Here is a 26,674-nt window from a genome sequence, read left to right as displayed (position 1 = left end):
AGGTTATAAATAATGAAGAGTCGGATGGTAGCGATGCTCTGGGATGTGGTGTTAGCGGCGTCAACTACTGATCCGGCGGCCGGCCTTTAACTTGGACCTTGTGTTTTGGGGGGGGGGGGAGGGAGGATGGGACCAAAAACGCGATTTCGGGATCCAAAGACGGGCCCCTTTTTTACCCTAGGGCGAGCTTATGAGAGGGAAGCCTGGTATGCCTCAAAGTAACCCTAATGTACATGGTATAGGGGAAATCACCGCATGTGGTGGACGAAGAGGTTGATCGGCTGCTCGATTTGATCCTTCATAGTTGATCTCCGTGGATATCCGGGGTCCGTATGTACATATAATGTAACTTAAACTACATACCCTACAGGGAACTTGGCTCAGCAACTCACCGACTCTCATAATGGAGCGGCTCCAGCGCAATATACCCCCCATGCTGCCGGCCATCATACCCGCCATTATTCGCCACCCCCATATCCTCCATCCCATACCCCTTCGGATCCGAGCCAACATCCGAAACAGTCGCCCCTCCCGGCGTCGTCAACCTATCCTCCTCCCCCATCCCCCCTCCCGCCCCTCCCGCCCCAGCGGGACCATCCCCCACCCCACCTACCGCCGTCCCCGTCCCCGTCCCCTCCCCCTCCCCATCCGCAAACTTAACCGTCCTCCCCCCACTCACCAGACTCCACTCCTTCGGCGACATCTTGAAATCGCTCTCGCCCGGGTACAGCACGATCGTAAAGATGCGCCCGGCCGACAGCTGCTGCAGGCGCATGCGCACTTTGTTCAGGCTGGCCCACCCCGCCACCCACACCGCCAGCGCGCCGATCGTGAGCAGCGCGAGTACGGCGAGCAGGGCGAAAGCGGGGATGCCGTACGCGAAGTGGTACTTGACGCGGTGGACGGCGGGGTGGATGTGGATGATGGGGGCGGGAGGGGCGCGGTCAGCCCCCCCTTCCGTACGCTTGGCGAGGTTTGTGGTGGGGGTGGTGGAGGTGGTGACGCCCTTGGTGCCGACGACGGCGGAGGCGGCGAGGTCGGTCCACAGGAGGTTGATCATGCGGCTGGTGCCGTGGGGCGTGGCGGTGAGGGTCTGCCAGCGCGTGAAGACGGCCATGTCGGCGCGGCCGACCAGGTCGAAGGGCCAGTCGGAGCCGCTGATGCCCGAGGAGGGGGAGGTGCCGTAGATGGTGTTGGCCGCGCGGAAGGGGAAGTCGGCCGCGGGGAGGTTGTCGTACCCCACGCTGTTGTCGAAGGTCGAGAAGGTGGGTGTGGTCAGGCTGCCGCCGGCGCTGCCGAGGCCGACGAGGTAGAGGGAGGGTTGTTTGACGGTAGAGATGTTGGGGAAGTTGGCGGCTGGGTAGGCGGGGGAGATGAGCCCCCAGAGGGGCTGGATGTCGCTGAGCTTGTAGCCGCTGTCTTCGACCGCCCAGAGGGGGTATGCGTCCGGGGAGGGGTATGTCTTCGCTGTGATGTTGGTGACACGGAAAGAAGTTAGGCCCCGGACGCTTTCGACGGACTGGCGTGCTGGGTTGGTGCCGGGGTCGGTGGAGAAGGATACTGTTTTGATGGTTGCGCGGACCGAGGTTGCGCACGAGTACAGCGGCGTGGTCCACTTGCTGCCGCGCTCGAAGATGCCTTTCGGGCCGTCGTCTACCCGCCTGGGGGGCCCAGTGACAAGCCCGCAGGAGACAAAGATGTTGGTGACGTTGGCGATGTCCCCGTCACCGGCGTTGGCGCAGATGATAGCTGGGAGAGGAGCATTGTTAACGAATTGGAAACAATGCAGTGACTGGGGAGGGGCTAGAAAGACGTACGTATCGCCCCAAACCAAGATGTGCCCTTGGTAACATTGAACGGATTCGGATATTTCATGTTACCGCCCGTGCTTGTGCCAAAAAGATAATCACCATAGCTGCTAGAGAACGTGGCCGCCCTGTAATTAGAGGGGCCGTTGACCCACAGGGGAAAGGACTTTCCTATGGTCGAATTCAGGTACTGGAATGACTTGACGCCGGTGCTGGAGTTCCCGGCGTTTGTGACGTTGAGATATAACATGGTATAAAAGTTGTTGAGCAAGGCTGCGAGGTGTGCTCTATTCCAAAGGTCCGGATTTGCCTGCGGATCCTGGTCATAGTACGGATACGTGCGAGTGAGATCGGCGCGGGTGAGGTTGGCGAACCCTCCGCGGTCGGTCAGGCGGTAGTCAATGGGCCCATTGGAACTAAAAGACAAATTCCCTTTGGATTCAGTGTAGTCGAACGTCAGGTTGGTGTCAACGCAAGCGGTGACGGGCTCGATAAACAGGATATCTTCCTGCCAAGTGACATTTCGCTCCGCAGGCTGAGGGACCGTGTGGTTTCGGAAGCCTACACCGCCGGTCTGAGTGTCAACGATGAGGCCCTCGACTAGTTTGACCGAGTCCTCCAAGGCCACGGTATCGAGTTGGCGAAACATGTTGACGGCAAACGGGGACCCGCGATTCACAATCTTAGCGTCCTCCGCGTCCTTCATGGTTAGCTGTCGCCACTCGATATCGAAGAAATTGGCCACGGTGGTGCTGATGCCGTGTGTGCCGCTTGAATAAAGTTCGCGAAGTATGGGCGGGATATCCATGGTAAGATCATCGGGGTAATCCCAGGATATAATGCTGTCACTGATGCTGAAGATGAGTGTGCCGTTTGTGAATGGGCATGGCGCGGGATTCAAGCGGAAGGAACATTGCCTGGAGAAGTTATAACCACGCCGCGGGCTAGTGCCGTAGAAATAAGCACTGCTATCCCGGATGTAGGAGAAGTTGCCGACTTCTTGTCCGCCGATTTCAAGCACGTCGTAAAGACCAATCGGCGTCACCACGCTCGAGATGGCGATCAAGACCGTTGCGAGCGGGATAGCGAGGGACGCGAGGAAGACGGGCGTCCGAACAGCATGGGGTCGCACGGAGTCGGACCGTAGAAGCATGGTCCAATGCGACGACTGAAGGATTTTTGCTGCCACCGTCCTAAGTTCCACCGGTTAGCAGTTGGGCATGGTGAGAACGAGCCAGACGACTACCCCAGTAACTACCACTTACCATGTTGCCGCGGTTTCTTCATCGCGGAGCACTCCGGCAAGCAAAAAGGAGATGGCGGTTGGAAGCCAGAGTTGTGCTTTGTGATTCAAGTCAGCACGGTAACAAGACAGGCTGGAGATCGGCTTGTGGGTCGTATCAGACACGACCCGGCACTCGTAGAACCCAGGCTTACTTATAAAAATAGCCAGGGCGATTAAGCCGGCTGTGTACCCGACTGAGTAGTCCGTCATTCTGCTAGTCAACCCACTACAGTTCAACACTCCACAAGGTCAGGGGAAGAGGTGTGGAGTTTCTCGTCCATCGGCTAGTTATCGAGAAGGGCGCGAAGCTCGAAAGGGCGAAGGGCGGAGGGCGGAGGGCAGGGGGGCCGAGGGGGTTGATGAGAATTAGGCGTGTGGGAGGGATTTAAACTTCACTTGGCAGTGAGGCTCCTCTGACTCCAGTCTCGGGTCAGATTGCGACATGGCAAACATCTCTGGGGCTCTGACCGAACAAGCCACGAAGAAAACCACCGAGCCCCTTCGCCCAATGAGCCGGGAACGACGTGTGGGCGCCAAGAACAAGCTGAACCATCTCCCATGTCGATCCAGGCGGTTCATCTCGATCCCATTTGGTGATTTGTCGGTGCAACCACACAACCCCATGTCGGCAGGGATGGGTCACAGAAAAACCGACGCAACTGTTCTTAAGTGGCTTGCAGCCCGAGCCTTACCTGTTATGCACAAGCTCGTCCCGCAACATGGTTTGGCATGTCTTAAGGCTGTGACTCTGCATCCACCCCTGGACCACCCACCCACCTTGCGTAAGTCGCTTCAACCACCAGCTCGGTGAGAATGGCGCTTCGCTTTGCGTCGATAATACTCATTTTGGGCCTGTTTGCGCCCTTTATTGCCGGCCAGACAGCTACTACCGGAAGCACCGCTTCGATTACCAGTCCCTCTGCCCCTGACCGCAGCGCCGAAGGAGTTCAAATCTGTTATGGTCGAGGCGCCATTTGCGATGCCAAACGCGGCCTCTATGATCAATGCGAAAATGAACAGGACGCGCACGGGCTTGACGGATACTGGGAATGCGTTTGTACATCGGGCTATGCTGCCGTCCAGGAGGCGTAAGTCTTCAACACACATTATGATCCTTCTGTTCAAAGGTCGACTCTAAACTGCTGGCGACGGTCTAGGTGCGAAGACTGCCAGATGTTCTACGGCGTCATTACGACCAGGTACACCAACTACACGGTGACGTGCTCAAGCAAGAGCTATACGCTCGCGCCCATCCCCAGCAGCGTGCTTGGACAGCAGTCGTCCCACAATGCCACGCGCGGGACTGGAGCACGGACGAGCCAGCAGCCAACGTACGTGGTGACGGTCAACGCAATGCCGACCGTACCGCTGCCAACCGTCGCCACCACGTTCGCTCTGCCACTGGCAACAGGGTCAGCGTCGCGGTCGTTAGCACACTCGCCACTTCCAGGGGTGTTGTTAGCCTTGGGAATATCGCTGGGGCTCTGGTAATGGTGGGCAAGGGGAAGCAAAAGATTGCACCTAGCGCGGCGAGAACATGAAGAATGAAGGTTGCATGGGAAAAGGTGACCTTAGGGAAAGACGACCTGTTGGAGTTGATGTAGAAATCATGAAGGCCCTGATTTACACGAACCAAGCCGGAGTATTCAACAATAACCGCAGCTCTGCCCATGTCTTCCATTCTAGTGTGGTTACCAGGGCCTGCCGATCTACAATTAGGACAAGAATACCGTGATGTAGAATAGACAGTCAGCTTTCGCTGAATGGGGCGGCGGATAAATAAAAAGGTCACAGATGTAACTTTATGCTTTTTTGGGCGCCGCCCCTTTGGTTACATACGACAGATACCCAGCATAAACCGGGCAGGACTTGTCCAATCGCGCTTAAAATCCTACTTTCTAATGATCTGTTCGAAGGCATAACGCTTAAATGGGTGGTAATTGGTTGCCATTGAAATACTTCTTAAAGTGAGTAGGTGGGTGAGGTAGGTGCTAATGCCTCATGGTGACACTAGAACGGTGACGTGGGCCGTTCAGTCTCCTCGTGTTATGTGTTACATTTTTATAGACGTGGAATCACTTTAGGTACCTAGAATGTCGCATCTTACTTCCAATAATAATCATCCATGGCCAAATCAAGACAAGGCTCTTGAGATTTTGAGAAACCTTTGCAAGAGAGAAAAAAAAAAAAAGGGCAAAAATCCAAAAGGAGATGCCCACAACCAGAATCGAACTAGTGACCTTGTCATTACGAGTGACACGCTCTACCCCTGAGCCATGCGGGCCTAAGCTTATCTGCTTGTTTGTTGAGTTCAGCTCTCGGGCGTGTAGGTTATATCCCCTGGTCGTCAAAGTTGTGAGAGAACTGGGCCCGTTCGTCCTCCGAATGCCCACCAAGCGCCCACCGAGCTTGAGGTTAACTCAACAACTTTGAAAGAACGACATGATTGATATTTTTTGACAATGCGATCACCCAAACAGAAGAAAGTTCTGCTCACGTAGGGTGCATCCTAACCCCACGCATCAAGAAACAAACGCCGGCCTTCCCAAAACGCCTATCATCAAAGCCAAACTTTTCCACCCCCCAAGGGCCCCAACTGTCGTCACATGCAATCCAAACCACTCCTTCCCTCCCAACCACACACCCACACATTCCATTCCATCACACCCCAACACCCACCCCTCAACGCCCCTTCTTCTCCCCCGCCCACAACGGATCCGCCCCCGCCCCTCCACGATCCGCCGCCACATCCGCCTCGCTCTCCGTCGGCAGCGGCGCCGCGTCCCCGGCCCCCAACCTGATCGTGTGATGCAGCCCCGGCGGCAGGGGATCGTAATCCGACCGATCGGCGGCCACGTCGGCCTCGCTCTCGGTCGGGTTGCCCTTCACTTCGGTGCCGAACATCTGCGCGGACACGAACACGCCCGTGCCGGCGCCGGTGGCGGGGCCGGGGACGGGGTAGGGGTTGGAGGTGGGCGCGACGCGGTCCTGGCCGACGGAGTGGATGCCGCGGCGGTTGGAGGGGCGGGCTTGGCCGTGGTAGATTTGGGTGGTGTTGGAGGAGGCGCGCGTGTGGTGGTCGCGGTGCGGGGGGTCGTCGGGGCGGGTGAAGTGGGAGGACCAGTCGGTGCCGAAGAGGCCTTGGTTGGAGGGCTGGTTGATGTTGATGGGGTTGGTGGCGGGGCCGCTGCGGGGTGGGGTTTGGTGATGGAGGGCGTCGATGGTGGGTGCGCGGGTGGCCATGCTCCGCACGGCAGCTGCCCGTGGGAAGATGTTGGTGATCTTTTGTAGCGCGCGCATGATGTTTTGGTGTAATGTATGGAAGTTAAACTGAATCTGGCATCGCTCGTGAAATGAGGGGGTTCATGGTGGCGGCGTTGTTATAGGATCTCGATGCATTGCAGCTGTGTGACGTCACAGACAAGAGTCTCCGCGGCGGCATAGGGTTGCTCTGTTTGGTAGATCGTTCAAAGAGGGGTCCCTTGAACCGTACTCGCCCACCCCGCCGTGGCGACGTGGTTGTCCTCAACTGTGGACTGTGTTTCCTTTGCCTCTACTATCTATATTGCCCCTTAATTAGTACCGTAACCGCCGCGGAGGTGGCCGGATGTGATCAATAGGTACCTGGGTATAGTTAATTGGCTGTGAACCAGACTCGGCACCATCAACCATTGTCAAGTTGGGGAGAAAGTGACCAAAATAGATCCCGCTGCCCTCGGCGCCCAAACATCCCCTCTCATTGTGTCGTCTGAGCAATTCCAGTCTTAACCTGGGAAGTCTCGAGGGATCGACCCGATGATAATTAGATGTCAAACGCGGCACGCATCTCGCATCCAAGGTCCCGCGAGCCCGCCCACAGCCTCTCATGCTCATGAGTGTCTCATGCCATCGGAGCGTTGATCATGCACCCTCGCACCCTTCACCATGAGTTGGGCTGACACACTCTGAGGGGTTACCGACTGGGTTACGACGTCATTGCCGCCGGTATGGTACGGGGACCAGATGATGGGGGTCGGTTCATGATCCGTGAGCAACCACCAAATCCAGTTTTCGGCGTGAACAAGGCCTGTCGCAACACTAGCTGAGTATCAGCGGCCGTCAGCCGACCCCCCAAGGCGCGAGTCCGAAACTCCCACGCGCCGGCATGTGCGAATGCGCCGTTGATGAATGCTGGCAGCTGCCGTTTTTTCCGAGGGAGATCTTCAGGGGCTGCAATGTGCGGGGGCTAAATCCGGGCTGGGAGAAGATCGACACCACGCCCCTGGATTAAGTTGGCGATCTTCGCTCCGATGGAACACAAGATGCCTCTCGGCACCAAACTTCACCCACGATGTTGCGGTTTGTCGGGGTGTGAAACGAGGCAGATTCCGGCTGCCCAATGGAGGGGTACCTCGTCGACGTTATCCAAGAAAAGCAGAAGCCTCGCGTGGGAATGGAGTTCGCAAGGGAGATCGCAGCCCGTTTGGGGACATTCCTGGCGGGTCGCACAAGCGACGCATTTCCCATCTAAAATCTTCGCATCCACCACGGACGGACCCGAGGGGTTGGGCAACACCTCCTGATTGCGACAGATTCAGTCACGGTTCAGGGATCACGCACCAAACGAACCATCAACCACCATGGCGACAGTCCTCATCGGGCAAGCGCCCACCAACCTCGGTCCGCTGACGACGACCTTCACGCCGCCGCCAGAGTGTACGGTCGCGGTGGGCGCAGCAAGCAACGGGCTGGCGGACTTTTTTGGAGTCGGGGATGCCAAGGATGTGGCCTACCTCGGGCAGGGCTGCTCTCGAGGCAATGCCTTCGATGCCACGACATGCTGGCCGGGAACTTCAAAGGGCGCCGAGGGAAAGGATGCACCACTCTCCGGTTGGGGGTTCTACTCGCCGGGCTTACATTGCCCGGTTGGATATGCCACTGCCTGCTCGGCAACAGGAGGGAGCGGCGGAGGGTCTGGGTGGCCGGTGCAGTTCAAGCTTCGGGATGGTGAAACGGCGGTCGGCTGTTGTCCAAGGTTAGTTTGTTTGTCCAGCATTGACATGAAGGTCCCTGACGCGGTGTCAGTGGATATGGTTGCGCCAACATCAACGGTCAGACATGCACCATGATGGCTACCTCGACCACGATACCTACCGTCACATGCGACGGGAATGAAATCGGCGACGTTGCCTCCATGACGGTCCCCAACGAGGAAGCCTCCATCACAGCGTTCAGCCTACTCGCACCAATGATACAGATCAATTGGCAGAGCAGTGATCGACCCAAGTCCACAACCAGCCCCCGGGCGAGTGTGACGAAAACGTCAACCACCGGTCGGGTCAGATCAACATCGTCCGAGACAAGTACCGGCGAGACCGAAAGCGACAACAGCAGCGAGACCAAGACCAAGACCAGCGATGGATCTAGGGGTGAGACTCTCGTCCTCGACGAACACCCTCAAACAACAGGCGGCGAAGTGGACATTGGTGGCGGCGCCCCAACCACCACCCCCACCCTCCAAGAAAACGAAGCTTCGACCGACAGCGGCAGTATGAGCTCAGGGGCCAAAGTGGCCATTGGCGTGGCGAGTGCGGTGGGTGTCCTCATGGTGCTCGTGTGCGCGCTCTTCTACTGCTGGAGAAAGCGCAAGACGCAGCGGGAGGAACAAGAACTTGACAGGCTGTACGGGCTCAAGCACAGCATGAGCATAGGTGGCGATTTTACAAACAGTAGCGACATCCCCGGTTGGTATCGTGGACAAAGGCTGGGGACCACGACGAAGGATCCGTTTGGAGTGCACGATGCGAATCACGGTGCGATGATGCCTGAGATGGAGAGGCCAGCTGCGCCGTATTACCGACCATATCGGCCGGCATAGTTTGGATTGTGGGCGTTATGTACGTTGAAATGTACGAATTCTAAGTTAATTTAGCGTGAATTTGAACGGAGGCGTTTCGACTTCCGGGCTTCGATACTGAAACGTAAACTTTCGTTGGACGCGTCCAAAGGTGAAATGTTTCAGTGGAGAAAACCCATTATGGCCCGAGGATGCACAGACCATGGCTCGTGTGCCAACGGTTCCCCACTGAAGCTCCCAGGGCACCTTAGCTCCTCAGCTCCAACCAAGTTCTCGTCCCATCCTGGCACACAGCCCAGTGCCAATGCATCGGGTCGCATCGTCATCAACAACGTCGCCAATGACTTGCACAACCCCTTTTCATCACCTGCCTTGCGAACCACCTTCGACATGACACCATGTCAACCGAGTCCACGCGCCCACTCCTGCTACCGCAAAATCGCAAACTCCGACATCTGCGCGGCATTGCCCTGAGGAACCTCGCTTTTTCACGACCCCACGGGCGCACCATCGATGACGCCGCCCTGAATATTCAAAGCCCTGCAAAACTCGAGTCGCTGCGGAACCCACCCCAACTACACCATGCGCTATCATCAGACGACTTGCGACCGCCGACTGGCGGACGTAGGAGCACACAGCTGCCCAATGCCAGCCCCGCCACCCGCCAGAAGAAGTTCGAGGATGCCTTCGAGAGTAAGCTGGCCGACGCCTTCTTCTCCTTACACGTCGAGGGGAAACCGGACCCGATATACATAAGCGAGGTGGAAGAGCGCTCAACGGTATGGTTTATACGTGGTGGCGAGGAGTGGACAATGGGCCTGACTGACTCCCATAGAACTTCAACTTCCGCCTCTTCGAGCTTGCCGACCTCGACTCGAGCATCACGCAATCCCCCCAGCTGACGGTCAAGGTCTGGGCAAAACGAAACGATACATGGACGGCGTTACGGGAGGATGAGATTGACTTGCGAGCCCTCAATTGGCTCGGCAGTTTGCAGGACGTCCACTTTCCGCCGAACAGCTTGGTCTTCCATTTAGTCGACGGTGTATACTCGCTTGACCTGTCCGGCAAGCCCGCGCCGCCAAAGCATACCGCTCCTGCACCCACATCGTCTTACAATGCGCTGATGAGACTGGCGACGCTGGACCACTCGGTCCAAGACGCGCTCGCCACACGCGAGCTCCTCACGCAGCAAATCAACGACCTCCTAGACGGCGAGACGAAGAACGAGGTGCCGGAAGCCGAGGACGCGCTCGCCCTGACGAACAAATACCTGGCGCAGCAACGGCGGGCCGTAGCATTAGCCACGAAACGGAACGAAGACCTGAAAGCATCCATCGCAGCGCGCAAGGAGGCCATCGCCCAAGGCCGCGTCGCCCAAGCCAAAGCAGCCAAAGACGTCGAAAACGCCACCGACAAGCTCGCCCAATCCCAAACCCTCCTCACCAAAACCAAATCCGACATCCGCGGCCAACGCCGCCGCATCTGCGACGACCTCTCCCGCATCTACAACATCACCCCCGTCCCCCTCGGCCCGCCACTCTCCTTCCAAATCTGCGGCCTCCCCCTCCCCAACAGCACCGCCTACAACTCCTCCACCACCACCAGCACCACCACCAACAACACCCCCACCCCCGCCCCGCCCACCGAAGACGCCCTCTCCGCCGCCCTCGGCCACGTCGCGCACCTCACCGACGCCCTGCAATACTACCTCTCCGTACCCCTCCCCTACCCCATCCGCCCCTTCGGCTCGCGCTCCAGCATCCGCGACGACATCTCCCAGCTGCCCGACCCGCAGCGCGAGTTCCCGCTGTACGTGCCACGCGGGGGCTCGGCCGCCCAGTTCCGGTTCGACTATGGCTGGTTTTTGCTGAATAAGGATGTGGAAGCGCTGTGCGCGTCGCAGGGGTTGCGGGTGGTGGATATTAGGCATACGTTGCCGAATTTGAAGTATTTGTTGTATGTGTGTAGTGCGGGGAGTGAGGAGGTGCCGGAGAGGAAGAGGGGCGGGGTGAGGGGGCTGTGGGCGGGGAGGATTAGGGGGGGTGGGGTGGTCGGGGATGATGCGAGTAGTTTGGGGGGTGGGGGGAGTCGGAGGGGGAGTGATGCGAGTGAGGTGGCGGGGAGGCAGAGGGAGGAATTGAGGAGGGCGGCTGTTGGTGGTGGGGGGCGGGAGCTTGGGACTGGAACTGGACATAGGGCTGGGCTTGGGAATGGCAATGGGAATGCGGCGAATGTGAATGGGGGAGCGGGGTTGTTGCCGTTTGCTGAGGGAGAGATGAAGTTGAGCTTAAGGACTAAGGGGTTGAGGGAGAGTGCCGCGCAGTGAGACGGGCGTCGACACGCCGCATCCTGGGCTGGAACTTAAAGCGGCGGGAAGCCCGTTGAAAACGACTTCAAGTTGTTAATTGGTGCTATTCTAGCACCTCAATGATCTGGGCTGTGTGTACTCCTTCGTTTAGGCCTGTGTTCGTCATCTGTTCCCACTTGTCAAGTGGCTCATGAACACCATTTAAAGTTCCAATTACACGAGCTCCTATCTGGATGGGTACCTATCTACCTACACATACAAGCCGCCCAACCCTGCCATCTCAAATTATAATACTATAGTTGACTTGTTTCTCTATCAAGGAAGAGGGGTGGCGATGTACTGGAACTGTTTGTATGGTATTTAAACAGGTAATTGAATCTGAAAATGCTTCTTTACATCACCACCCACCATCTAAAGACAGTTAGGAAAGTGTTAGCAATACAACCAGATAACCTCCTCAGAATCATTACAATGACAAACAGTGAAAACAGATTACAAGACCATCAAAACTTGCAGTACGTGAACAAAAGGAAGGAATGTCGCTTAGGGGGTGGTTGACCGGCTCTTCTCTTCAATCCTTCTACCTATGTTAATAACCGTCCACGTCGAGATCAAAAGAAAAAAAGAAAAGGAAAAGAGCGGAAGCGTACCTTCAATAATACGGCCACTCAAGCCTTGTCGAGTTAGCACCGATAACAGGGGCTGGGCAGAGGTTGCCAGGCACTCCATCAGATATGGCCGCCGTCGCGGCTGCCCCAAGAACTGTAGGAGGTGAGATCGTCATCTCGGACCCCCAGTTCAATCATTGCCCGCCGGTGTGCCTCCGCCTTTCTCAACATTTCATCTCCGTTGCTCCGCGCACCGTCCGCGGCTTCCTGGTGGTTCTTGACGCTGTCTCTACCCGTTTGCCGAGTTCGTTTCTCCCACACGGTGCCATACGTTTCGTTGAAGGACTCTCTTCCAAAGGTTTCACTGTAGCAAGTGCGCCAATGATTAGCTCATACAATTTGAATAGCAGTAAAGTTAGCTGGAGGGGCAGCGAACGAGCTGACGTACTCTCGTTTGTGTCTAAAGCCTTGGTGGGCGAGGCGACGAAGCTCGCGGTCTAGGACGTTCTGTTAGCTGAATCGAAAAGGGGCAGAGCAGGTAGGGTGGTTGGACTCACGTTCTGGGGCCGTATAGTTGGCTCCAAGACCGAACCTGTTGGCGTCACCAATTGCGACGCGATCTCTCCTCGGATGGCGGGGAAATTCCTCCTTCCTCGATTCATACGCTTCCTCAGCTTGTTCTGCTAGTGCTTGGTGCCGATGATACTCGGTGTGACGCAAGTGGATTTCGCTTCCAGGCTTGAAGTGTTCAATTCCATTTGAGTCGTATTCCATCTGTCCTGAAAGTCCCGACTGGAACGAAGTCCGCCTGTGTGGCTGTAGTTCTCTGGGAGGTCTGGGCAGCACTGGGGCCGCTGGAACGTCTGGGAGGTCCCTCCCACTACCAACCGACTCAAACGGGTCACTACCCTTGCTTCTGCCACTCGATCGTGAAGGTCGGCGACCTGGAACCATGTGGTCTTCCGCGGAAGATCGCGGGTCGGAGGGGTCCGACTCAGAAGATGATGTCGCACTCCCGAAAAACTTGGATTTGAACGGCCGTTCCGAGGGTGCCGAGAAACCGTCGGGTGAGGCATCATCGAGATCGATGGACGATCTACGCGTGGAACGGCTCCGACTCCGGCTCCGGCTCCTGATCCTGTTCTCGATAGGGAGCTCGCTCGGTGCGTACGAGAGAGGCCCTGATTTGGAGGATGAAGGAGGGTAGTATGAAGGAGACCGAGGGCTGCGAGGTGCCGGAGAGGGAGGGGCGAAAGCGAGGTGGTCCACCTCGTGTGGTCCGAAGGAGAGGAACGAGGCCCCGGTGTGAGCGAGGGAAATACTAGGGCGGCGAGATCGGCTAAGAGGGCGGGAAGTGTGGCCGGTATTAGAGATGGGGTCGAACGGGTTGTCTGTAAGACGCACTCTGCTTCGACTTCTAGACGACAGTGGTCCTGGGCTGCTAAAGCCTCCGTCGGCGGGCCGGCTAGCAGAGCGGCCGCGGGGGCTTGGGCCCAATCCAAAACTACCAGAGTAAGAGGACATTTTTGGTCGTAGCAGAATTCGAATAGAACCTTCCGTGCGAAACGGACGGGAAAGGGATGTGACAAACGGGCGGTGTAGTCAGATTGTGGCCCGTTGGTAGCAATGGAAGATGTGCAGAAGTGGTTTGAAGCTCAGATATGTGTCTGATGGAGTGGTTAAGCGTGTTGTGTCTTCAGAATACGCTCAACAATAGGATTCAAGGCGTCTTTAAGTATCAGGACTGGGCACGGGAGCAGAGTCCTGGGTAGGCGCCCGTCCTGGAGCTTATGCTCCCCAAACCCGCCGAGGCCATCATCACATCACGTCTCCAAGTAGAAACAATTCGTGTACTTGCCCTTCCAGTGGCGCTATTCAGTCTGCCATGGAGGCTGAGCCGCGGCGGAGAGCCCCGGCAACGGGTACTAACATGGGGAGCGGGGGCACGAGCAGCTTGGGGTATGTTACAGAAACTACCAACGACTGGCTTTTATTTATTGTCCCTGGCTGTGCGACCTTATCACCGACCTAGCCAGCCCACTCCGACCCGCAAGGCGAGCCGCCGGGCTTAATCCGTTGCTAACAGGCGGCTTCCGGAGCTCGGTCAGGAACAAGGCTTCAGGTCACGGCCGTAGACGGCGGTTAGAGTGAGTGGGTCTTTTGGGCAGGCAGGGGGGTGGATGTTGGTTTGGCCTCCGGTCATGTTCGCCGAGGCGGCGCTAATCGGCGGCGGCAAGGCGGCATTGAGCAGCCTATGACAGGCAGCCGAATCGCGATCTCTGCGGGGTCTCTCGGCCTCGTCCTTCCACATACATGCCAGGCTGCCCATCCCAATGACTCAACTGGCCTTGACGCCGTGTATCCGATTCCATCAATGGGGACGATCGACGAGGACGATCGATGAGGACGGAATTTCGGTCTTTTCTTGGCCTTAGAACATTTACGTGTGATCCCCCAGTTTGCGTGTGGCACGGTGGCTCTGGGCCAAAATCACTTGCGAGTTCAATGTGTTACGTGCGGCCTTGAGCCCTTGACTTGATTCAATCATCGACATCACTTACTTCACTTTCGGCGGACTTCATCAAAATCGGAACGGCAACAGTATCAGTCACAGCAGAAGGGCGGCAAGAGTACCTTACCCAAACCTATTTGGGTATTCCTCTCGGGTTGGTCGGCTTCGAGGTTCATCGTCATGGCCTGCATGCCAACCCACCCCTTCCTGCGGATGCCTTTGCATCTGCTGTCCCTGGTATTATCGCAGCTGGACAGCACGCCGTCCCTGGCATCCGCCATTTTTAGCCACTCGTCATTCTACGCCGCCTTTTATGAGGACCGCGATAGGATCATCCGAGCCATTCTTCGCCGCCAGATTTCGCCCGAGATCGAGCCGTATGCTTTTGCGGCATATCTGGCAGCAACCACCTTGGGCCGCAGCGACCCGGAGGAAATCTCGGAGTTTCTTTATCAGCATGTTGCTCGCGTCTTTGAGCGTGGCGCAAGCACGGAGGCAACATCAGTCGAAGATCTAGTCGGCAAGTCTGGTCCTATCAATCTTTCTCGCGCGAACACGCTGAGCCGAACGCATACCATCGTCAACTATTTCACCCGAGGGTTTATACGGGATACTCGAACACTCGCCAGCAAGGAGCTTGGACTCAAGCTGGAAGGCACCGCCGCTGCCTCTAGTGACGAGGTTTTCCGTATCAACCGCGCAATCTACCGCTACCTGCTGTACTGCAATCTGTTTCGACAGCCATACGATAAATACGTGAACCGGGCCGGATCTCCCCTTAGATTTTACTTTTTCAGGCTTTTCGCCCCATGGGTAAACGAGCAGCTTGCTTGTGTCCATGACTATTTTGAACGCGTCCTATCACAAGGTGAACACCCTTCGGCGGCATCCTTCCCCAAGAATAGCGCTTACTCTCTCCCAGCATTTGACCAAGTCGCTGCCCACGATGTCAAATGGGGTTACATGTCGATTGGGTGGCGTTCTGTAGCCGAACGAAATGAGTACAAACAGGGATATGTGAGCCCTCCCTTTTTGACTCTGACGATAGTCCATCTCCTAACTGGTCTCCCCTCAAGCTCCTGCGAGGACTGGAGTTCCTTTATCACCTTGACCGAGCCGACACCTACAACAAGCGGCTGGAAATACTCGGAGACAACCCTCCGCGGACGCAGTACATGCTCGGCAACATTTTCCGTAACCACGGCTCGACGAATGGGCTCCGGGTGGACTATCGTCACTTCTGGCGCCAGATTGATGTGGTCAAAAGAAACGGGAAGAGATGGATTGATTGCAATTGGCCCTCAAACGGGCCAGACGTCCATGGGTCAGGCCCGTTTCGTATGTGGCGAGCATCACACGAGGACTGCTGGCACGAAGATGTCACGTTCCATAGCGACCACGCTTGGCTTCGGCGCTGTGGCTACGTATTCTGGGATTTTCCTCAGGCTCTTATGACCGAAAACCAACTCAAGGAGTTCCTCTCTCGAGGGATACGGAAAGCGTGGCTGGACCACTTTCGACGCAATGATGGCGAGTTAAAGAGAAAAATGAGACGCTCACGGAAGGAGCGAGCCGAGATTTACAAGCGTGGAGGACGAGGATATTGGAGTGAAGGGGATTTGAGTCAAATTGTTTGGACGGAAGGGGCACCGAGTTGACCTGTAGGTTTCTGAAGTCCATTGAAAGCTTCAAAGCACTACTGGATTAGTCAACCCGCTTCATAGATACCTAATTCACAAAATTCTCAATTGCAAGGCAAAATTCCCGCCTTCTCGTGTTCCAAGCCGGAACATTTTCTGGTAGCGATGCCCAAGTTTGGAAAGGTGTGCCCCGGCTGATATACGCCAATGGTTTTACCGAGCCAACAAACCCCAATTTCTGCAGCTATCACCAACCGCTTTTCGATTTATGAAACCTGAGCTTCAACAGAAAACATCTTACTGTCAGAGGTTGAATAGCGGTGGGTCTGGAGGAACTAGAAACTTCCAGAACTGACAGAAGTTCAGGGACCTTCTGCCACGACAGACATACCATGTTCATGCGGTTCCTCATTGCCACGGGTCTTCTGGCCGGTGCTGTTGCATGGGCCGTCCTCATGGGAAACGCACGAACCAAATCTCCGACACATGGTGGCGGGGGGCCTTTTCTGGTTTGACAGGTTGGACAGATGCACTCACACTGCAAGTGGACCAAAAGGTTGCTGATCAGCATGCCTGAACCAAACCAAGAACACCCAAAAAGGGATCTCACTGGTCGAATCCTTCCCACCCAAGCTCCAAGATCGAATCGCGCCCCCCTCCGCGTGCACGGATGATCAATGACTTACGTTGTCGATCGAGCAGTTGCTGCAATTCAGACGAAAACGTCTCTGGTCCGTCCCAATCTGTCGCAAACACCATTCTTGGTTGCAGAAACAATGCAACCGTGCCGCCAGTCCGCCCTACCCAACCGTGGGACGTGGGTGCCACCCCTGGCTCTGCCCCTGACCCCTATCCTCGCATCCTGTCGGGACTTGGTCAGCCATGGTCCATGGAAGCTGGTGGGGGAGCCTGACGGTGTTTAGCGGTCGATCATACCATCTTAACTGCTTGATTAATCGTTGTACTCAGATCTCATCTCAAGTCCCCATGTTAACTCCGTCGTTCGATCTGAAGGTCATATCACGTCAATGTCAACAATGAAGCTTGGTGGACCAGAGTCAGTTGATAAAGCTCCGAGCATGCAAGAGCCCCTGTAATCGCCTCAGAACGGGCAGCTCAGAACTGCCGATGCTAAGGGGCCGGAACCGAGCTCAGCTCCTCCCCCAGACGTCTCGCCCGCCCCCATACGTTACATCCCCAGCCGTCCCGCATCTTGACAGGCAGGCTCGGCAGTAAATAGCACGCCGCCATTTTTGCGGACCGCTGCCAACAGAAATTAACTCGCTATCGCTTAAGTAGGGCAGACGCCAAGCTCGTGTGTGATCCTCAAAACTGGTTCCCGGTCCCTGACTTTTGCATCTTGCAAACTAGCAACGATCCGTCACAGACACCGTGTTTTTCTCGTAGCGACTGGGCGACCGTTGCTCCGAGTCGTTGTCTGGACAATCGAACGAGTAAGAATGTTACTTCGGCGTCATAGCCAAAGTTCCCACACACCGGGTTACACTTTACCGACATGAGCGACGCCGAGCAACCCCCGCCAGGGACACCGCCACCCCTACCCCCAAACCTACCCCATGACTCTCTCAAGCTCAACATCATCATCTCGTCAACTATCTGCTGGTTCATTGCCGCCTTCTTCACCGGACTGCGGTTCTACACACGAGGCGTCATTATCCGGGTGCTTGGGCCTTCAGATTGGAGCGTACTCCTGGCGTTGGTATGTTCACAAAACTGCATTTTACTGTCAGCCCGGCAGCTAAGAAGCATAGATATTTGCAGGAGCGACTTGTGGCGGCATCATAGAACGTTCGTATGGCTAGTCCTGCCTCCTCTACTCACGCTAACTATCTTGATCAGAGGCTATCCACGGTGCCGGCCATCATGTTTGGGACCTCGATCCTAACGATACGGCCTCCGCCCTGGCCTGGGGCAGAGTGAGCTCTCGCCAAATCCTATCATAGTAGCATTGTGGCTAACAAAACCCAGGCAGCGTGGTACGGCATCCTCTTTTACTCTCTCTCGCTCTGCTTCTCGAAGATAGCCATCCTCCTCCTCTACATCCACCTCTTCGCCTTCAAGTGGGCACGCCTAGCCGGACAGATCCTATTCGGCATTGTCGTTATATCGCACATCTACATGACTCTTGTGACATTTACCGCCTGCATCCCTTTGTATTCGTATTGGGATTTTCGAGTTACGGAGAAGTACTGCCACCCGCAGAGTATATGGTGGTCCAGCACGGGGATGCACATGGGTGAGTTACAATGGGCATGTGATCAACGCAGGACCAGGGGCTCCACGCTAACCACGAGATAGTCACCGACTTCCTCATCTTCCTCCTTCCGATGCCCGTCGTCTGGTCGATCCGACTACCCCGCCGACAGAAATACATTCTCTCCGCCGTGTTTGGCTTCGGCTTCATGTACGCAACCCCCCTTCCAAAACCACCATCTTTAACCCCCCCGCCTCCCACCATCCCCTTTCCCCTTTCCCCTCCTCCCCTCCCCACCCACGCAATACCACCACCACCACCACCACCCCCCCACAAACCACCCCCGCTAACCTCACCTCCCCCAAACCCAGAGTCTGCTTCATCTCCATCCTGCGCCTCCTCCCCCTCTTCCGCGCCCAATCCGACCCCGACTTCACCTACGTCGCCGCCGAGCTCTCCTACCTGACCGCCGTCGAGGTCAACGGCGCCATCGTCTGCGCCTGCGTCGTCACCCTCAAGCCCTTCCTCTCCCGCTTCTTCCCCCGGTTGTGGGGCAGTTCGGCGGGGTCGAGTTCGTCGTCTTCGGGGGTGGGTGGTGGTGGTGGGGGGAGGAGGAGAATGCTGGGAGGGCGGGGGCGGAGGAGGGGCAGTGAGACGGCGGTGTTGGAAGATCATCGCTATGCGGGGCCGCCGACGATTGGGAGTTTGCCGATTAAGTTGCGGTTGGGGCCGTTGGGGGCGATGGAGAGGGATGTGTGGATTGAGGGGGATGTGGTGGGGAAGAGGGCGGGGAGGGGGGGAGGAGGGGTGGCGGGAGGGGGAAGGCGGGTGTGGGTGGATGGGGGGTATGTCGAGATTGAGGAGGGGAGTGGGGATGGGTGGGGGTTGGATGTTGAGCTGGTTGAGCATGTGAAGAACAATGGGAGGGGGGTGGATGGGGTTGGGGGGATGGGGGAAAATGAAGTGGTTCAAAGGCCGCTGCCCGTGGAGCGTGGGAAGGTGAGGGTCGACACGGAGGTGACGGTGCAGGTTACTAAGGTAGGTACCTGATGGGTACGCTTATTTACGGTAGTTGGGATTCGAGGTATTGATGATTTGCGGGCTGTACTTTATATACCCAAAAGCTCTGAGTAAGGGCACCTTCAACCGCTAGGCGAGGCTGTATCAACGTTGAACTGAGGTCTTTCCTTGCATTATACTTACTACTCTTATCCAAGAACTACTCGTTCCTTGCTGTTAAGTACAGGGTGCCATTTGTCCTCGGCCAGGGTTCCACGATATCCAGCTCTGTGACATCTGTGACATTGTATCAAAACAGTGGGATAGGTACGTGGTTATCCACTTCGAGCTCAATATGGGTTTAGGCGTGTATCAAAGACCACAATGTATTCCAGATACATGTCCCTTCTAATCTAAATGAGACCAGCTCACTGAATGCACCCGGACGTTTACCCCTGGGCATTACAAATTCCCAATCCACAGATTCCCATCATCGCCCACTACCCCTTCCAAGTCATACTGCATTGTTGACAAGATGAGCCTCTCAACCGTGCCTTCGGGTACAGGGCTTCTTGATCTCGCGGGAGCCGGTGCCGTTGCAAGGCAAGCATTTGATCTTGCCGGCAGGGCTGCAACGGCCGCAGCACTTCATTACGACGTCGCGAGGTCCACGGGTGCAACCGGTGCAGCGGCGGTAACCCGAGTGGTGATCGCAACGGTCGCAGTCAATGGTGACAGTCTCGAAGCCACGGGGCTTGTTGGTGTCGTTGCCGCACTTGGAGCACTTGGGCATTTTGGAGTGTTTGTTGTGTAGAGACTCGAGAGTGAAAAGTGTTTGTTTTACTGACACTGTTGTGTGTAATAGCACGACCGGCGTGTGAATAAAAAGTTGAAAACGCGAGAGGATGAGTGAGCGGAGTAATGGTGATGTGTGTGATAGAACAGACCTTGGGCTGCGTCACAAGCTCCTCTTATACTAAAGGACGAGCGGGTATATTTACCATTCCTTGTCGTCTCACCGGCCTCCATTTTACCCTTTCCCTGGCCGTTTGTTGATCCTTACGGCGGCCTCCAAGCGGCACCAGGCCCAGTTGTCGGCGCCGGTCGTGAGCGAGCCAACATCTTTTCCCTCTGAGGTGACTCCTGTGCCCGGAAGGACGAGATGTGAGACAGCGCGGCGGAAATATTGACGGGTGAGTTGTTGACAGCCACCTTGCCTCGCAGCCAAGTGCGTTTCAGACGCATTATGACCAGTCTGAAAGCCAACGGGATGCGGGTGCCGCTGGTGAATGTCGGACAGGTTTCCAAACATAGCCGCCAGAGGATTCAGGAGATGATCGTGGAACCCTCTCGGAATGGCCGGAGTGCACTAATCGTTGCGCCACAGACCCCATTTTCAGACAAGCAGGTCGTTGTTACCAAATACCTACGTGTAAGGGAGGCAAGCCGTGGCCATGGAATGATCCGTTCGACGGTCATGTATGGCCATAGCCCATTCAACAGTTGCACGGGGTCGGGCTTGGTCCCACAGCTAGGCTCAGTTGGTGGATAGGGGTTTCTGAGATCTCGTATTGACGATTCCTTGAGTTCTGAACTCTGTGCCCCCACCCTGGTGTTGGCTTATCATGGATGTTCAAATGATTCACTGTGAGCCACCCAAAACTTCCATTTGTAGGCATTGCATAACACCGCGGTATCCTTGGTAGGTCGAGAAAAGTTGACTTGATCTCGTATCGCCTTTCTCTCCTCGAACAGCGCCTAGGTCACCGCCCGCAAACCCCCTTTGTTTGAGGGGTCCATATTTTCAAGACTAAAATTGGAAATAAACTCCTGTTTTTTTTTCGTTTTTTATTTCGGCTGATCGGGTCAGCCCTAAGCGGAGGGTTGGGGGCAAATACAAACAGGTACAAATGATACACGGGTCCCTCTTCCGATGGGGATCGGATCTGCAGAAGGAGTGCAGCATCCCAGCACTCATCACCTCGACTTTCCCTCATCGGCCCAGACAGGATGTCGTTGCCATGGTACACAGTATATCTGACCACCCTCCTAAATCCTACCCTCAAGAACCAAGCGAGTTGGAGAAGGCGCAGGGCCAGGCGGGTCCCCTCCAGGTCTTTAAGACAGCAAAGAAACAATCCATCCAAAGAGAGAATTCGTTATATTGGTGCTCTGCCACTGGAGCTGTTTGACAAATTCTTCCTCGAAATCAGCTCTGTACGCATCCTCGCTGCGGACTTGGCCGGTACGTCTCGCTTCGTTTATCGGCATTTTGAGCTGCTGAGGAGAACTATCCTCTTCCGTGTTTTGCGGAACGGGTTGGACCCGGTGTTATTTGGCGTAGGATTCCCGCCCCTGTTCCTGGTTCGCAATCTGGCAGAGGACCAGTTTTACTACGGTTGGGTTTATGATTACCGTGATCACCGCCTGAATCTGCTTACGGGGGCCGACCAACAAAGACTAGAAGACCACCCGAGCCCCAGCCAGCCAGCTTTGAGAAGATGATGGGACTTAACACTATGCACGGCACCAACTGCCCTTCGGGCACGTATATCACGGTATGGCTGCGGTTGTTTGAACGTGGTTTCAGGGCCCGTTCCAGACCGCCCAACGGCCCGGTCACAAGAGCGAGAGCAGCTGCAGTTCAATACCAAGCGTTCACCCCCGGCCTCAATCAAGTCGTTGATGAAAGCTTATCAACTATTGTCTCCTTGGTGGGAAGAGAGATTACTTATTGCTGCGTTGGTTGGTCCGAATGTGAGTGAGGGAAGAGGAGGAGAGCTGAGAGGCACGAGAAACAGAAAAAGAATACCAAAGCAATATTAATGATGTTGTACACACAACCATACGTATATCGGCTGATAAGGCGGCCTTACTTTTACAGCTCTGAGGTATGAGCTGTTAGACGGCGACGAAGTCACAGTGGTGTACTGCTGAGGCTGACTCTGCCCAAAGACCTCCACTCCGTCTAATTAATAGCCGGTACTCAACAATGTAATTCAAGCTGCTTCCAGTATCTCCACTACAAGTGGGCAGTAAGCGTGAATGTGTTAAAGGGAGAAGCATTCCAATTTGTGACAAAGTAAGATCGAACATATTATTGCGGCGCTGCCGTTTGGACGACCGAACAACCGCTTTATTTCTCACACCACACAGTTATTGTTCCTAAACCAAACTACGCAACCAATCGGATTGTACGACAAACATAAACTTCTTACGTATAAGTCAACCCCCAGGGCTATCAATTTCACTCGCACCTTGCCCGATCGACGCTCTTCCCCCTGCATTGTCCCGAGTTCGAATCTTGGTCTCACGCCCCCTGCCGTCGCCATGGAACATCTCCTGTATGAACTGACGCAAGAAGGACTGGCAGCCTTGCGTCGGAGAACTCCCTATACTGTGGTGGATCTTTATCAACTATTCCGTTTGGTACTGGGGGGCAACATCGCTCCTCTCAAGGCTCAGATCCATAAGCTCGCAGCCGGTCCACAGTAAGTAACCTTCCCTTATATTTCCCAGTTTTGTATGAGATGATTTCTAACATGTCCCCTTTTGAACAGGATATGCAACGAAATGATGCTGTACCATGCCCGAGATCGCGAAGGCCGCAACGTGTTTCACTACGCCGCCATAAGCCAGGACCGCAAAATTCTTGCCTTCCTCCTGAGCCCAGCGGTCCTGTCCGACCCGCGGGCCCGCATCAAAAGCAAAAGAATCGCTCTCCTCACGCGAGAAACCGAGCGGGGCGAAAACACCGCCCTGTACGCCATCCTCCAGCGCTGCCCACCCGACTTCCTCGACCGCATCGTCTCCGCCGCCGGAATCTCCATCCTCATGACCACCACCGCCAACGGCCTCGGCCCGGTGCACTGCGCCGCCATGGCCGACGCACCCGACTTCATCATCCACCTGGTCGCCAAGTACAAGCTCGACCCCACGGAGCCTGTCACGCGCGAGCCCCGGCCCCAGGACCCGCCCTGCTTCTTCCCGCGGCCCGTCCCCGGCGACACGCCCATGCACCTGGCGACGCGGCACAACTGCGCGGGGGCCTTCACGGCATTGTACGAGGAGCTGGGCCTGGCTATGGACTCGCCGCGCAACGCCGAGGGGAGGTCGCCGTTTGAGATTGCGGTCAGGGGGAATGCCAAGGCGGTGCTCGGGGTGTTTGGGTTGAGGAAGGCGGTTAGGGGGGTGCCGTTCGTGAAGCGGAATCGCAGCGTGCAGTGGAAGCCGGAGAAGAGGGGCGCGGCGGAGATGAGTTAACTCATGTTGGTAGGCACCTACCTCCCTCCCGATATGGCGTCGGGGTGAGTGTAGGTCCTTGCCGATGGGCGGGGGCAGGACTTGGGGGAGGAAAGGGGAGATTGCATACACCTAATCGGTTCCCATGTTCTTTGTCTCTCGCTGATCTGTGTCGCCAGCGGAGAAATAATGGGAGTCTTGTGTTTTGGGATCTACCGTGCTTTTGATCTGTGATAGATAATACTTACCACAAGGCAATTAGAGCGTCTCCCTACCATCTCATCTCGTCCCTGCTTACGCATTCAGCGGGCCGGCCGGCCCGTGGTGCGGCTCGTATGTCGTATGTAGTTAGTGACCAATCCAACTCCCTGGAATGCTGCTTATCCCCTGCAAGGTTTTTTTTTTAATCTCTTTGCTCCGCCTTTCTCAGACAAACACACAGCCATTTCTGACCACCCGAGCCCCAATGACACGCACTCTTACCCTAGCTTTCTCGTTAGGTAATATAGTAATCAACCTGGATTGGGAGACCAGGGTCCGCACCCTCGAGTGCAACGACAAGACGACATATTGTACCATGTAAAATGGAAGAATGAAGATGAAGAGAACGGCAATGTACTACATATCCCACCCACAGTGCACTCCTTACTTCTGGGCAGATAGAACCGAACCCGCTGTCGCTTTACCAGAATACACAGGTTTTCGGTGCGGCGTTGATCTTCTGCAGGGAAGTGGCACGGAAGTGATCTGCTGTAACCCTGGGAGCCCTGTGCCGGTGGGCCGGGATAACGAGTTGAAGGATGATGGTTAAAGGGGGGAGAGGGCTCGATTTCGCGCTTCGGTCCTGATCCACACGTTCTGGCTCTCATTAAATTCGATTCATTCCATGGAACCCTCAAGCGGCATGCGCTGTGGCCGCGCATTCCTCCTCGCCCTCGGGCTTGTATGTGCTGCCCGCGGGCAGATCATATCAAACGTGCCCTCGCCCGAGAATTTCCGCCGAAGAGCCGGGACTACAGGTTCGTCTCGCCCCCACCGCGATCCAGAATCGATCTGGCCAGCGCCACAAGGTGCAAGGATCTAACATTGCCGACGCCGACGAAAGCGACCGTCCTTGGCAATTACGTCTACATCGATGGAGGAGAAGTCTCCCAGCTGATCAATGGCCTTGAGCCGAAGGCCCAGACACGCGTGGCCAATCGAGGTAAGGCCTACGTCAAGAACCTGTCCCATCATGCGTCTAGCTCACTCTTATCTCCAATGTCCCAATTGTTATAGTAAACACGACAATACGCATCGACCTTTCCGAGTCATGGACGGCTTCCGATGTATCCATGCGACAGATCGACAAGCCGTGGTCGGCGAAACGCACCCAGACGGTCTGGACAGACCTCGAAGGGGGCCACTACTATCTCTGGGGCGGCGAATGGGTATCTGGCGAGAGGACGGAGACGGATGATGATAGCGCCCTGTGGAAATTCACACCCGATGCTACGAATGGCGGAAGCTGGACTGTCGAGGCTCCGAAAAACCCAGTCCTGTTTCAACAACTCGCCGTGACCAAGCTGGGCGCGTTTGCAAGCACCAACAAGACGGGCTTTGTAATCGGGGGATTGGCGTCGGGGCTGACAGACAGCAGCCGGGGGATCTTCCACAACCAGGCGGTACCGGGGATGGTGGCTTTCAACATGGAGACGCGGGTCTGGGAGGACGGAACGACGGGGTTCAGCCCCATCGATGGCACTCTGGTGGGAGCTTCGGCCCAATGGGTCCCGAACCTTGGGCCTAATGGATTGATTATGGTATTGGGGGGAGTTGCCCCCGTACCCATACAGGAAACAACCTTCGCCGACGCAACCCCATTCGATTTTCGCAACTTGACCTTCTTCGACCCTGAGACAAAGCAGTCGTACTGGCAGATCGCTACGGGTAACATCCCTCCCAGTCCCCGCTCGAAATTCTGCGCCACCGGCTTCCAAAACGCCGATGGGGGTTATGAAATGTAAGTACAGCTCAGCTACTGCGTGTACCTTGGTGCCACTCTTGTCGTTATTAACGAATGTCTCCCAGTTTCCTGACCGGAGGGACGGACTACGCTACCGATTATGTATACAACGACGCATACATTCTCAGCTTGCCAGGTTTTGTATGGACTAAAGCCCCAGACTCACCATCTGGCAAGCGTAGGATGTTTAGCTGCGTATCTGTCGGCCAACGGCAAGTGCTCAGCATAGGCGGTACTCCCGGGAACTTCGATCAGACGGACCGGGCTGCCCAGGGGTTACAGTTGTTTGACATGACTGAATTAAAATGGAAGGACTCTTACGACGCCAATGCCGCGGCCTATCAACGGGCTCCCAGTATCGAGGCGTGGTACACTAAAGGGTTGGTACCGCGGCTCGTTTTCCTCGACCGAATCCCATGCTAACAGACCGAAGGTCTCTTGACAGCGTAGAATGGTCATCAGATCAAGTACGGCGGCTGTTCACCACCAACAACCCAACAGGTATGTCCAGAAGCCTTCCCACTCATTCACGAGGCCCTGTTAACCGTCAGAATTCCTAGACACAACATCATCATCACCATCGCCATCGGATTCGCAGAGCGGTGACTCGACTGCCGTAAGCGACTCCCAGAACACCGTCCCCGCCGGGGCGATTGCCGGAGGAGTTGTCGGAGGCGTCGCCGGGCTAGCCCTTCTTGCGGCTGCCGCTTGGTTCTTTATGCGTCGGCGCAAAAACAAGGCTTCTGAGGCGGCTAGTTATTATCCTCCTGGAACCCATGCTCCCGAGGTTGTAAGCCCAAGCAGGGACCCGAAGAAATGGCACAACAGGGGCGCGGAGCTTGAAGGAAGTTGGGTGGACCGACCTGAGCTTGCAGCAGATCGCGAATTCGCGGAGCTGCCAGAGGGGCGACGGTAGTGGTGACCCCTGGACGGGGATTTCCATCACATCCATGTCACTTGCTAAGACGGTTTGAAATGTAAATATTTATGAGAGGGTTTGGCTCTTCTGTTCTTCTTGTACATACGATATTAATAACTTGTTGCGATGCCAAGCTGTTGATAGTTGCTCAGCTTGACACCGGTTTTGGGCAGCGCGCTGCCGATTCTGGCCAACAACTTAGGATTGGCGACTCACCGAAAGACAACCAGGAACGCGAATGGCGTCGAATTATATGTTGACGATCTAACCTTTTACGATAACGTTATTTATGTC

The 26,674-nt window shown here is 55.9% G+C and overlaps 12 protein-coding genes and 1 non-coding gene across 13 annotated transcripts; 8 read left to right on the top strand and 5 right to left on the bottom strand.

Annotated features, from left to right (window-relative positions):
- Positions 1-119: 119 nt before the first annotated feature.
- On the bottom strand, positions 120-3,689 carry F5144DRAFT_503988 (uncharacterized protein). The gene is made up of 4 exons (XM_066786427.1): positions 3,246-3,689; positions 3,074-3,149; positions 1,818-3,001; positions 120-1,749 (listed from the first exon to the last, which is right to left on the bottom strand). Exons 1-4 carry the CDS (start codon positions 3,301-3,303, stop codon positions 389-391), a joined length of 2,679 nt encoding a protein of 892 aa, XP_066649633.1. The 5' UTR covers positions 3,304-3,689; the 3' UTR covers positions 120-388.
- A 35-nt stretch (positions 3,690-3,724) lies between these two features.
- Positions 3,725-4,945, top strand: F5144DRAFT_559164 (uncharacterized protein). Its single transcript, XM_066788127.1, has 2 exons — positions 3,725-4,181; positions 4,251-4,945. The coding sequence occupies exons 1-2, from the start codon at positions 3,907-3,909 to the stop codon at positions 4,582-4,584; spliced, it is 609 nt and encodes a 202-aa protein (XP_066649632.1). The 5' UTR covers positions 3,725-3,906; the 3' UTR covers positions 4,585-4,945.
- A 353-nt stretch (positions 4,946-5,298) lies between these two features.
- F5144DRAFT_471209 (uncharacterized protein) lies at positions 5,299-5,454 on the top strand (the record flags this gene model as incomplete). Its single annotated transcript, XM_066785011.1, has 1 exon — positions 5,299-5,454. A coding segment is annotated over one exon (156 nt), but the record flags the coding sequence as incomplete, so codon positions are not given.
- On the bottom strand, positions 5,306-5,377 carry F5144DRAFT_t19. Its single transcript has one exon. It is a non-coding gene; the product is annotated as a tRNA-Thr (tRNA).
- A 321-nt stretch (positions 5,455-5,775) lies between the features above and the next one.
- On the bottom strand, positions 5,776-6,393 carry F5144DRAFT_589576 (uncharacterized protein; the record flags this gene model as incomplete). Its single annotated transcript, XM_066790057.1, has 2 exons — positions 5,776-6,246; positions 6,346-6,393. 2 exons carry the CDS (start codon positions 6,391-6,393, stop codon positions 5,776-5,778), a joined length of 519 nt encoding a protein of 172 aa, XP_066649630.1.
- Positions 6,394-7,339: 946 nt separating this feature from the next.
- Positions 7,340-9,071, top strand: F5144DRAFT_83524 (uncharacterized protein). Its single transcript, XM_066793460.1, has 2 exons — positions 7,340-8,107; positions 8,158-9,071. The coding sequence occupies exons 1-2, from the start codon at positions 7,713-7,715 to the stop codon at positions 8,948-8,950; spliced, it is 1,188 nt and encodes a 395-aa protein (XP_066649629.1). The 5' UTR covers positions 7,340-7,712; the 3' UTR covers positions 8,951-9,071.
- Positions 9,072-9,194: 123 nt separating this feature from the next.
- Positions 9,195-11,258, top strand: F5144DRAFT_525190 (UV radiation resistance protein and autophagy-related subunit 14-domain-containing protein; the record flags this gene model as incomplete). The annotated part of the gene is made up of 2 exons (XM_066786798.1): positions 9,195-9,708; positions 9,765-11,258. The coding sequence occupies exons 1-2, from the start codon at positions 9,328-9,330 to the stop codon at positions 11,256-11,258; spliced, it is 1,875 nt and encodes a 624-aa protein (XP_066649628.1). The 5' UTR covers positions 9,195-9,327.
- Positions 11,259-11,968: 710 nt separating this feature from the next.
- On the bottom strand, positions 11,969-13,372 carry F5144DRAFT_544263 (uncharacterized protein; the record flags this gene model as incomplete). The annotated part of the gene is made up of 3 exons (XM_066787286.1): positions 11,969-12,212; positions 12,297-12,345; positions 12,406-13,372. The coding sequence occupies 3 exons, from the start codon at positions 13,370-13,372 to the stop codon at positions 11,969-11,971; spliced, it is 1,260 nt and encodes a 419-aa protein (XP_066649627.1).
- A 778-nt stretch (positions 13,373-14,150) lies between these two features.
- On the top strand, positions 14,151-16,130 carry F5144DRAFT_559149 (uncharacterized protein). Its single transcript, XM_066788126.1, has 3 exons — positions 14,151-15,228; positions 15,283-15,377; positions 15,437-16,130. The coding sequence occupies exons 1-3, from the start codon at positions 14,541-14,543 to the stop codon at positions 16,016-16,018; spliced, it is 1,365 nt and encodes a 454-aa protein (XP_066649626.1). The 5' UTR covers positions 14,151-14,540; the 3' UTR covers positions 16,019-16,130.
- A 1,189-nt stretch (positions 16,131-17,319) lies between these two features.
- Positions 17,320-19,448, top strand: F5144DRAFT_617914 (uncharacterized protein). Its single transcript, XM_066791899.1, has 8 exons — positions 17,320-17,720; positions 17,773-17,809; positions 17,861-17,937; positions 17,990-18,257; positions 18,320-18,425; positions 18,587-18,810; positions 18,886-19,022; positions 19,071-19,448. The coding sequence occupies exons 1-8, from the start codon at positions 17,517-17,519 to the stop codon at positions 19,263-19,265; spliced, it is 1,248 nt and encodes a 415-aa protein (XP_066649625.1). The 5' UTR covers positions 17,320-17,516; the 3' UTR covers positions 19,266-19,448.
- Positions 19,449-19,758: 310 nt separating this feature from the next.
- On the bottom strand, positions 19,759-20,007 carry F5144DRAFT_589571 (uncharacterized protein; the record flags this gene model as incomplete). Its single annotated transcript, XM_066790056.1, has 1 exon — positions 19,759-20,007. The coding sequence occupies one exon, from the start codon at positions 20,005-20,007 to the stop codon at positions 19,759-19,761; it is 249 nt and encodes an 82-aa protein (XP_066649624.1).
- Positions 20,008-22,544: 2,537 nt separating this feature from the next.
- Positions 22,545-23,477, top strand: F5144DRAFT_589570 (uncharacterized protein; the record flags this gene model as incomplete). The annotated part of the gene is made up of 2 exons (XM_066790055.1): positions 22,545-22,705; positions 22,775-23,477. The coding sequence occupies 2 exons, from the start codon at positions 22,545-22,547 to the stop codon at positions 23,475-23,477; spliced, it is 864 nt and encodes a 287-aa protein (XP_066649623.1).
- A 924-nt stretch (positions 23,478-24,401) lies between these two features.
- Positions 24,402-26,377, top strand: F5144DRAFT_479164 (uncharacterized protein; the record flags this gene model as incomplete). Its single annotated transcript, XM_066785141.1, has 5 exons — positions 24,402-24,660; positions 24,735-25,458; positions 25,774-25,829; positions 25,888-25,962; positions 26,022-26,377. The coding sequence occupies 5 exons, from the start codon at positions 24,402-24,404 to the stop codon at positions 26,375-26,377; spliced, it is 1,470 nt and encodes a 489-aa protein (XP_066649622.1).
- Positions 26,378-26,674: the final 297 nt, after the last annotated feature.

The sequence above is a fragment of the Chaetomium tenue genome (assembly GCF_020726465.1).
Source record: "Chaetomium tenue strain MPI-SDFR-AT-0079 chromosome Unknown F5144scaffold_1, whole genome shotgun sequence".
Taxonomy (NCBI): domain Eukaryota; kingdom Fungi; phylum Ascomycota; class Sordariomycetes; order Sordariales; family Chaetomiaceae; genus Chaetomium; species Chaetomium tenue.
This window is presented reverse-complemented; position numbering and strand designations above follow the sequence as displayed.